The 10,866-nt window shown below is 54.5% G+C and overlaps 1 protein-coding gene across 1 annotated transcript in view; it reads left to right on the forward strand.

Annotated features, from left to right (window-relative positions):
- FBXW4 (F-box and WD repeat domain containing 4) overlaps positions 1-8,534 on the forward strand; it is a 68,410-nt gene extending 59,876 nt beyond the window's left edge. Inside the window, exon 6 of the mRNA XM_014524755.2 lies at positions 8,384-8,534. Within this exon, the coding sequence (XP_014380241.2) occupies positions 8,384-8,534 (151 nt within the window). The remainder of the gene's footprint in view (positions 1-8,383) is intronic.
- The last annotated feature ends 2,332 nt before the right edge of the window (positions 8,535-10,866 follow it).

Genomic DNA, 10,866 nt, shown 5'->3' on the forward strand with positions numbered 1-10,866 from the left:
TTCAGAAAAGGTTTGTAGGCTTGGCGAGAGAGGTGTGAGCATTCGGACATGTGTGTGGACTGGGAAAAAAAGAAGTGGGTTATGTGAGTGGCTGGCATAGTCCTTTTGCTTTCTGCAGGCAGGTGTATTGGATCATCTCCAAGTGCAAAGGAACACGTGCCCGTGCACGTGTTACACCTGGTCTGGGGGGGGCGGGGGATGACACTGCGCAGCCAGCTCTGCAAATGAAAACCCTCCTGAGCACAAGATTGAGGGGGCTAGAATCATAGAAACATAGAAAATGGGGCTGGAAAGGACCTCAGGGGGTCACATCTAGTCCACCCCCCTGCTCCAAGCAGGCCCAGCCCCAACTGCATCATCCCAGCCAAGGCTTTGTCTACCCAGGTCTTAAACACCTCCAAGGATGGAGACTCCCCCACCTCTCTGAGTAACCTGTGCCAGTGTTTCACCACCCTCCTACTGAGAGAGTTTTTCCTAATATCCAGCCTCAACTTCCCTTGCTGCAGCTTGAGCCCATTGCTCCTTGTCCTGTCATCTGCCCCCACTGAGAACAGCCCAGCTCCATCCTCTTTGCACCCCCCACCCGCAGGGAGGTGAAGGCTGCTGTTCAATCGCCCCTTCATCTTCTCTTCTGCAGACTCAATCAGCCCAGTTCCCTCAGCCTCTCCTCACCAGTCCTGTCCCCCAGCCCACAACCATTGTCGTTGCCCTCCACTGGACTCTCTCCAATGTGTCCACATCCTTTCTGTAGCGGGGGCCCACAGCTGGACACAGGACTCCAGATGTGGCCTCCCCAGTGCTGAATAGAGGGGAAGAATCACTGCCTTCAATTTGCTGGCACCGCTCCTACCTATGCAGCCCAGGATGCCGGTCGCCTTCTTGGCACAAGGGCACACTGCTGGCTCCTGTTCAGCTTCTTGCCCCCTGTCCCCCCGGGTCCTTTTCTGCAGAGCTGCTGCCCAGCCAGTCGGTCCCCGGCCTGCACCGGTGCAGGGGATCGCTCCCTCCTCAGTGCAGCACTTTGCACTTGTCCTTGCTGAACCTCATGAGATTTCTTTTGGCCCAAAGAAGATAAACTGTAGGACCCTGGGACTGCAGGAAGCTGGCTAGCAAAGTGACCAATAATGGCTGGTCTTGAGGCAAAGGTATGGGTTAGGGTGAGTTGTTCAGGGTTAGAGTAAAGTGGTACTTTACTTGCCCTAGGCCTGAAAGCCCATTCTTCACATGCTGAGGTTGGAGATCCAGCCTGGGACAAGGTTATAGAAGCGGGCTTTGAGCTTGGTCACTTGAATCTCCCTCAGCCAGAGAGCTGCAGTCACCAGTCTGTTAGTCTGGACCCAGCCAAGACTGTCATTTTTAATTTTAGATGGGGCAGACAACAGGCTTTGTGGATGTACAAGCTCCAGTCTGACAAAGCCTTAATGGGAAAGGTACTTGCGTTGCAAGGTGCAGGGGGTGGGACTCAGTGATGGATGGGAACCGTCCTAAATGCTGTAAAGCGAGTGTAAGAGTCAGGACCATGGTCCTCTTGTCCTAGGCTGAAAGTCTTTCTCCTAAGAAACATGCTGGTTGTTGCAACCTTACAGCTACAGCCCCAGTAGAGGCTCAGATGATAAACTACGTAGTCTGGGTGGCTCCGTATGAAAGCAGACAAGCAAATCTACTTTGGGAGTTGCCTTCTGGCTCTGGTACTCTGCTTGCACAATGTGCCTGGAGCAAGTTGCACGTTCGCGTGCCAGGGGAGTGAAATGCTGGAACAGAGTCCCCTCGCGTGGTGCTGCCAGCAGGAGCACGGCCTGTGCTGGAGAAAGCAATGCCACACAATCCCTCCCGAGCAGGGTTCAGACTCTGGTTTCTCCCTGTCCCCTGAAGCCAGCAAGACCTCGGATTCAGACGCAGGGCGCAGAATATGCTTTGACTTTGTGTATGTGGCGACCAGCTCTGGTCCTAGATTGGTGTAGCAACCCTAGTGTAGATCAGAGGGACCGGGGGGCTGTGAGGCTGAGCTCTGAGGCTGACCCAAACAGAGGGGATGGGACAGGCCTTTGGGGTTTCTCAGGAAAACAATGTCAGGTATTTCCACCCTGAGCCTTCCTCCTGTGGGTGGGTGGAAGGGAGCCGGACTCTGGCACTTTGTTTTAAATGTAGCATCCTAAAAACCCCAGAGCCTGTTCTGCTCCCTTCTCAACCCCACCAGCCATGGCTAATACCTCCTTGCAATCAGTGTCTGCAGCAGAGCCCTGTGGGTTCCTGGGACACCCCAGCAAAGAGGCGCGTGGATTTGGTTGCAGTTGTGTTGTGTTGGGGGTGAGATTCGACACTGGATTTATATGGGAGCGTTTGGATAGGGCCGATCCTGTCTCAGGCAGGATCTCTGGAGGTCCCTTCCAGCCTGACTGCTCAAGAATTTTCTGACTTTTGGTGGCTGACTTGCGTCCTTCGCGATGCCTTGTTCCCACGGCGGGATCTGTATAGGAAACCCGGACATGAGCAGTGCAGTCGAGCTGACCGGCCTGCGGAGCAGCCACCTTCATACTCAACATCTTCCCACAGTCTCATGCAACGTGTGTGCAGTTGGTCCAGTAAAAGACAGCACCAAAACCCCTCTTGCTTCTCATGGATTTCCCAGACTGTCGTAGCCATGAGAACGCTTCAGCCCTGCTGCGCTGCTGGCACTTCGGGTTCTGGTCGCTGAATAATTTGGGCCCAGGTATTAGGTTCAGCCTTTCTAATGTCGTCTGCCCCATCTAATTAGTAAACCCTTGCCCTCTTCCCCTTGAGATTGCTGTACATGCTTCATTTAAGTCCTCCCTGTCCATCAGAGAGGGTTTGAAATGAGTCCCTGCTATGGTTGGTAGACACGGGCTGCTAATGAGGAGAGAGAGCCCATTTCCTCTCAGGAGAGAGGGCTGTGCCAAGGTGATGGATGGCCTTGGAGATTTATTAGCCTTGGGTGGGGGCAGGCCGGGGGCCGAAAAACCCAACACAGCAGCTTGCTTCCATCAAAAAAAGAAAGCAAAGAAAAACCCAGCCATCCCCTGCGTCCACCCGCTTCCTCCCTCTCCCCCAAAAGAGAGACACATCCACGGGATGATCAGAAGAAGCAATTAGCGGATCAAAAAACGTAGCACGGGGCTGCCCTGGGATTCTTACTCCTGACGGCTCAAAGTGAAGTGCAGCTGCATGGCCTCTTGCACCTGTGCTGTATCACTCTCTGCTTGGCACGCTGAACGAGGGCTGGGGATGCTGCAGGGCTTGTTTCCTCAGGCGTTCTCTTCCAAGTCGTCCCTCTTGTCCTGTGCATTAATCATTAGGGCTGCCTGGTCCAGAGCCATCCGTCTTTCACCCCCGGCCTTGCCAGGATTCTGGATCTCGGGGCACAGACCTGAAGGGAGCTGGGAGAGCCGCACCCCACATGTGGAAGCCATAATCTGTACCACCTTTCCTCTTGAGATGTTCAAGGACCTTGAGAACTAGAGCTTGTGGAGGTCACTAGCATGATCAACTCTTGGAGAAAGGTAGGATCGAGGGGTTTGAATGCAGGACTCAGTCAGGAACTCCTGACTCGTGGTCCCAGCAGTGATGCTAGTTTTGTCTGTTATAGCAGAGGAGCTACAGTCACAGAAATCAAAAAAGACAATGAGGGTTGGAAGGGAGCTCAGGAGGTCACATTGAGTCCAACCCCCTGCTCCAAGCAGGACCAGCCCCGACTACATCATCTCAGACAAGGCTTTGTCAAGCCGGGTCTTGAAAGCCTCCAAGGATGGAGACTCCCCCACCTCTCTGGGTAACCTGTTCCAGTGCTTCACCGCCCTCCTCATGAGAGAGTTTTTCCTAATATCCAACCTCAACTTCCCTTGCTGCAGCTTGAGCCCGTTGCTCCTTGTCCTGGCATCTGCCCCCACTGAGACCAGCCCAGCTCCGTCCTCTTTGCAGCCCCCCTGCAAGGAGGTGAAGGCTGCTATCAAATCCTGCCTTGGTCTTCCCTTCTCCAGACTAAAACTCCCGATTCTCTGCTTTGTTGGACTTCTTTTTCCTGAGCTGTGAAGGAGGAGTAATTACTTTGCAGAACCATGTCCAGGACTCAAATCAAATGGAGAATAGCCCTTGTTGGGTATGGTTTGAAGGCCTGGGCAGGTGAAAAGCCAAGTGCTAGTGGGGAGTGAATGTTTTATAGGCAGCAAAACTGGGGCAAAAGATGCTTTAAGCTAATTGGACTAAAGGTACCAGCCGGGAGTCTGACCCCTAGTCCATTTCTGACCTTGATGTATTGCTGCCTTTCGATCGGAGGAGGGCTTGCATGGGACGATAGGACTGCTGATGAAGGAGGATATCTCTTTAGAGTGCCAGAAGAGGTGGGTGAAGGCATGTGTGCTATGTTGGCATCAAGAGGGGAGAAATGATTGGTGACAATGAATGGGGAAGGCTGACTTTGGGCTCAGGAGAACAAGGGTCTGTCCAGCTCGAGGAAGAGCCAGAGGCTCTTTCAACTCCTAAAATACGTGCCATGTAGAAATCCAATAGATGTGACTGCTGCCATTGATTTCTGGGGTCGAGTAACCATGAACAGACTGGTTCAGGGGGCTCTGCTCTTGGCCAGTGATAAATTAGGAGTGAATGGGTCAGAGCAGAGGTCACGTGCTGGCAACCCACGGAGGCTGCAGATTCCCCGGGGTCCTTCCAGGGTCCGCAGAGACGCAGCCTGAGCTGATATTCTCTGCCGTGCTATATTACACCTGACTCCATTACAAGGACATCCAGAGGACTGCAGAGTCAAACCCTCCCGTGCTGGGAAAGGTCCACGAGGAAATGGCCTGTGCAACCTTAGTTCGACCACCGTGCACATGTGAGTTAGGCTGTGGTCTCTAATTGTGGTGCCGCACACTCTTATTTCCACAGCTCTGTTCTTTGCAGGGGGCTGGCTCTGGGTGTCTGTCCTGATGGAGGCTGTCTCTTGTCCTGTTTTCTTTGTTGCACAAGTTGTGGGAGTGAAGCAGGCAGAAGCTGGGATCGTCTCACGGCAAAGGCAGCTGATCGGGGTCCTGGAGAACTGGATCTCTCCCTCCCCCTACTCTAGCCTAGGGTGCTGGGGAAGCTGCTTAAACTAGCATCCTTCATTTTCTGGGTGCCCAGGGCCTGGCTTGCCCTGAGCATTCGCAGCTCTGTCTGAAGTCCGTGGGTTGGGCTTTGTACAGAGATCGTGCTGCTTGCTGCTATGGCCTCTGTGGAAAACCAGATTAGCAGATGCTTTTGACCACAGCCTGTCCGTGTACCACTGCTGCCTCTTTAAAAGGAGCAGTCTCCACCTCCCTGACCTTGCAGGGCTTTGAGTTCATTGTCACAGGCTGTGCAAAGCACCAAGTTGCTCTAGTCGGAGCCACAGAAGTCTGGTTTTGGAAGCAGCGCTGGATTAGTGCGCAGGATCCAGGGTTTGGGACTGTGTGTGTTTAAACATACAATGGACCAGCCGCCTGCGAAGGAGTCCTGGCCAGACTGTGCAGAGATAAGCCTGGGCTGTGCCTACGCACAAGGGGAATAAAGCAAGGTGGCATGAGCTCCCCCAGTTTGAGCGCTTGGTCCACAGTGTTCCTGGTTGTCGAGATCCTCAAAGCAAGCCGAACAGTCAGATTGTGCTGCGTGGCGTCGTATCGACCCCGACGCGGGTCATCAGCAAGGCCGAAACCTTTTGAGCCACACGCAGACCTTTGCCTCTTGAGTTGAGGGAGCCGCTGATAGCAGTAGTAGGTTGTCATCATCTTCGGGAATTGGCACTAGAGGGAGATGAGGCCCACGCTCTGCCGGTGGGTTTCTCCGGGGTTTGACAGCAGAGGATGGCGATGCTAGAGGTGCCCTCGGAGGTCTGGAGGAGCGTGTGTTCCCGTCGCTGCAGACTCTTCCCTTCCGTGCAGATCCAGTTAGCACGTTCGTTCTGGTTTCCACATCCCAATCTCTTCCACCAGTCCCAGGCTCCTTGTCCAGCTGTTCCTTGTCCTCCCAGCTCCTTGTTACCACCTCCCTTCCTCAGCCAGTCCCTTCTCCCCATTTGGTCCTCTCCCACCCCTGCTAACTTAATCCCACCCCCCAGCTCTTTGTTCTTTGTCCTTGGTCTCTTTATTCCACGAGGCTGGTTCCCCCTCGGTCCCAGTCTCTGCTCTGGCTTATCTGATCTCAGTCCTTCCCCCTGACCTACTCCCCTTTTATAGCCAGTTCAGATGGTCTTCCCTCTCCTCAACCACCAGGTACAGCTTTTATCCTTTCTGCTTTCAAGCCAGGACACTTCCTCCTCTTTGGGTCCAGTTGGAGGGTCTTGCTGGAAGAGATGGGCTCCCTGATTTCAGGTTGGCATGGCCTGCAGCAGCCCGGAGCTGTAGTTGCAAAGAAAAGCCTCAGAGGGTAGATGCTGGGTCATATCCAGTGTGGACAGGTCCTTGTGACTGAGAAGACTGAGGAGGGATTTGATAGCAGCCTTCACCTCCCTGCAGGAGGATGGAGCTGGGCTGTTCTCAGTGGGGGCAGACGACAGGACAAGGAGCAATGGGCTCAGGCTGCAGCAAGGGACGTTGAGGTTGGATATTAGGAAAAACTTTCTCACTAGGAGGGTGGTGAAGCACTGGAATAGGCTACCCCCAGAAGGGGTTGGGAGTGACCATCCTTGGAGGTGTTGAGGACCCGGTTAGACAAAGCCTTGGCTGGGATGATGTAGCTGGGGCTGGTCCTGCTTGGAGCAGGGGGTTGGACTAGGTGACTCCTGAGGTCCCTCCCAACCCTGGTTGTCTGTGATTTCGTAACCTTCAGCTGCTACAAGCTCAGAACAGAACGTGTGAGCATTGCAGTTTGTGTGGCCAGAGTCCACAACGTAGCTAAATTTGGGGGGGGGGTTCTCAGGGGCAGCAGTAGCCCCAGCCCTGACCTCGTGGCTATTGAAATCTCCCCTCCTGGGGGGCTCTAGAGCTTTTCAGCACCAGGTCACCACAGCGCGACTTGGGCAAAACACTTGCTCCTGTCTCGTTCTCAGACATGGCTATGGCTGAAACCTTTCAGAAACTGTCTGGCCTGGGGTAGACATCTAGCTTGGCATATTTCGACCCAGCTGGTTAAACTTTGGCAAGGTCTCACCTGCTCAGAACAGCGTCTATTGACGGGAAGCATCAAGCATCGTTAACAGTAGGCGATGCTGCCTCTGGAGGTCCTGTCCAGCCCTACTCGTCTAGGAGTCTGTGATTCACCCAGCTGTGTAGGCCACCTCCACGCTGCTCCACAAAGCAATGGAAGCGAAAGGCGACTGCATCCTCGTGCTGTCCAGGTGCCTGTCTTTCTGAGTTGGGAGACAAGGCTCTTGGTGGAAGGCCTGTCCCATGTACGGCAGCTTTCTAACGGTGTTGCCATCGTGTCCTGGGTTGTTGGTAAGACCAGACCTCTAACAGGGGTGGGGGGTATGGTGTAAAGTTGCTGGCTGTGGAGCATCCCGACTGCTTTTTCTTGGACAGAGGTTGTCAGAGTCGGGCAGTCCAGCTCTTCCCTGGTGCTGTGGCAGGAACCACTTTTGGAGCCTGTTTTTGGCATCCAAACTTGATCTCAAGGAGACTCTGGTTGGCGGCTCCCTCGTCATCCGTGCCCTGAAACTTTGAACAGCCATTCCTGTTGAAGTTAATGAGCTGTTTTGACTTTCAAATTAGACTGACCCTACATCTTGGTCTAAATATCTGTCTTGACATTTCGATCACACAAATGCTGCCGTCCTGGTCATGATGGGGCGCCTGAGATGGGGGCTGTCCTAGCAAAAAGGGAATGGTTTTGTCTTCTCCTGCCCAGAGCATGGACCAAAGTTTGGAGACTCTCCTGCCCAGAGCACAGAGCGAAGCGGGGAGGGAGGGAGCAGAGTGTCCCATTTTGAGACATGGGAAATCCGGGCATCCCGTTGCAATTCAGTGTCTAAAGCCCTTGAAGCGAGCAGGGGTGAAGGATGCTGGCTGTCGCAGGATCTCAGCAGTTGGGGGGGGGGGAAGGGAGAACATTCCTATGCTATGAAAGCCACAAGATCCCCTGGGCAGAAGGAGGAAGCCTTCGAGAGCTTCGAGGATGCGCGGGGTGGTGGCTGTTAGGAGCGTGCCGCGGCTAAGCTCCGCAGCACCGGTGGAAGAGGGGAGCTAGGGCTGGTCAGATCGGAGCAGGACAACTTGGGCAGTGATTTCATGGCTCAGTTGAACTCAGACGAGGCTTTGCTTTCCTTCTCCACAAGATGCACCTGTGTCTCCATGCCTCAGCGTCCCGGGATACTCCTCTGTATGTGTATATATAGAAGTGTGTGTGCCTGTGTGCGCGCGCGTGTAATGTATACGCACACTTATCACCTTTAACCTCTCCTGTTGTTTTGCTCCCTAAGACCCTCTTTGAGCCTTATTCTCTCCCTGCTGGATAAGAATAACTCCTTGAGACTCCATCCGGGAGCGGCTGGGATGCTCTCAGGCACAGGAGCGGAGTCGAGCCCTCTGACTCCAACTGACTGCATGTTTCCCCCGCAGACCTGGCGTTAGGACAGTCACCGTTACATTGAGTACGAGTCGCTGCCCGGCACTTCCCTCTGTGTCAGGGACACAGAGCAGACAGCGGTAGCTGGACACAGGAAATTGTCTTCCTGGAAATCCTCATAAATTAATTTTTTTACTTAGGGGGTTTTTTGGGTCAGAAGTGTCTCCTGAAAGAGGGGAATTTTGCCAACCCCCCCCAGCAAACAAATAAACCCCAAACAAAAGTGTGTTCTGGGGCAATGGGAATCTTCCCTGTCAGTTTAAATTGAAACGTTCGGGGGATTTTGGAGGTGCTTTGGCAAACTCAGGAACCATCATTCCTCCCCTTGGTTTTGTTTTGCTGAGTCCAGCACGTCTGATGGGAAAGGTCTGTCCGCGCTCCTAGACTGCTTTTAAAGAACACTAGAAATCCGGTCCCTTATTAAAGCTGAACGAGGAGGGGGAAAGCTGCCAAAGTTACAACTCTGAGTATGGAAAATCACATAATATTAAACAAAATGGTTGGCTTTTCTTTGCACAATTCTCTCCTGATGCTTTCCGTCACCGCCTTTTCTCCCTGACTGCGAAGGTCGGGGACTTAAGCCTTGTTTAATGCAGATCTGGAAGTCTCTGCTTGGATAGCGAAACCCGGATGGTCCATTTTCCCCTCCGTTTCTGTGCCCTCTCGGTTCCTGGTTCTCTGGCACCAGCAGGAAGCTCTTGGCCTTGATTTAACAGACGAGGAGACTCGATTAGATGTTTGCCGTCCTGGTAACGCTGACTTCAGTGAGTGCCGGGAACATGCAGTCAGCTGTGTCTGTCCCTGCACTAGGCTCTGGAAGAAGGATGGCATAGGGTGTGCGCTCCTCCAGAGTTGCGTTGTTTTGGGTTTTGCTGCTAATCATCCAGCTTGATTCCCAGGGTCCTCCCTCACCCGCCAGCAAAGCCGTGCTCGCTGGACCGTGCGTCAGGTGCCTCTGCCCCACAGCTGGAAGAGCTGCAGGAGTGTTGCAGGAGAGGCTGCGGTTCATTTCTCCTAGGCCGTGCCTCATCTGTCCTCTGCACCCCTGGCATGGGGCGTTCTGAGTGAGCCTTACTTGCCTGTGCCAACGCACGGGAATTGCATGGATGTGCAAGGGGACATGCCTTGAAGACCTCTTTCCTCTCCCCACCTTCCCCACTGGTCCACGGGGCACGAGTGCTCCATCTCCAGCCTTCCTGAACGGCCGCAGGGATGCTTCTTGGGGGGTTAGCAAGAGGAGGGGCTTCTGCTAGACAGGGGCTGGGCTTTTGAGTCGGGGCATTTTGTTGGGGGGAGGTCAGGCTAGTCGGGGTCATGGGCCCAGCTGGTTAAAGCTCCATCACTTAGCAAGCCTGTTCCGTGTAGGAAAGACCAACGCATCCCAGAGAAACAGCCTGGTTTGTGGATCTGGGTTGGAGCCGCTTTGCAGCTCATCTGCCGTGACTGTCACCGAGTCTCGTAAATCAAGGGCAGTGCTCGGAGGAGCCCATAGCAGGGGAGCCTGTGGACCCCAACCCTAAACAGCACCAGCAGAGCCGGAAGGAGGGAAGACCCCGGCCAGCCCTGGGAGCTGGAGGATGATCTCTGCCCCAGCTCACGGAGGTGGCTTCAGAGTCCAGTCCCTGAGCCACAGGCCCGTCTGCAGAGGTTGCAGGTCTTTGTGCAGGGGAGAGCAGGCTGCAGGCCAGGATTTCTCTCCTTTCCCTTCCTCCACTCTCTCTTCTCTGCTTCAAGGGCAAGATCTTGAAACAGGCAAACTCTTGATGGAGGCTGCAGTGCCATTGGGGCCGCTTGGCAGCCAGCTCCTCCATGCTCTTGGTGTTTCCACCTCTTTTCTTGAGGTCTGCTATCAGTGTGTCCCTGAAGGGCTCCTCCGGCCCGCTGCATGCTCCTCGGTCTTCTCCTTTGCCCCCTTAGTTTCCAGGGCACACAGGCCGGGGTCAGGCATGGACAGCCATGGGAGCGTCCAGCCTCGAGGTGCCCCTGGCCGGCCCGTCCTATCCCAGCCCTGTCACCTCCTCTGCCTCGGGTCCCCCGAGAAGCCTTTGTGCAGGGTTCCCGTGCGGGGCGCCCTCCCCAGCATCCCCCGCCGTTCAGTGGCGCTGCCTGAAAGACCCTCGGCTAATTACGCCAGGCTGAAAATTACCACTTTGGCGCGTCCCCCCGCTGCTGGGGCCAGTTGCGCGGGACGTCGTTAGAGGGAACAAAGCCCCCCTGCCGAGCGAGGCCAGCCCCAAGTGGGAAGCTCCAGGTAGGAGCATGGAGTGAAGGGAATAATTACCAGCTTCTCCAGGTGAAAGCCCCGTTAAATTTCAATAAGCCAATTAGGGCTGGGGG

The sequence above is a fragment of the Alligator sinensis genome, unplaced genomic scaffold (assembly GCF_000455745.1).
Source record: "Alligator sinensis unplaced genomic scaffold, ASM45574v1 scaffold859_1, whole genome shotgun sequence".
Taxonomy (NCBI): Eukaryota; Metazoa; Chordata; order Crocodylia; family Alligatoridae; genus Alligator; species Alligator sinensis.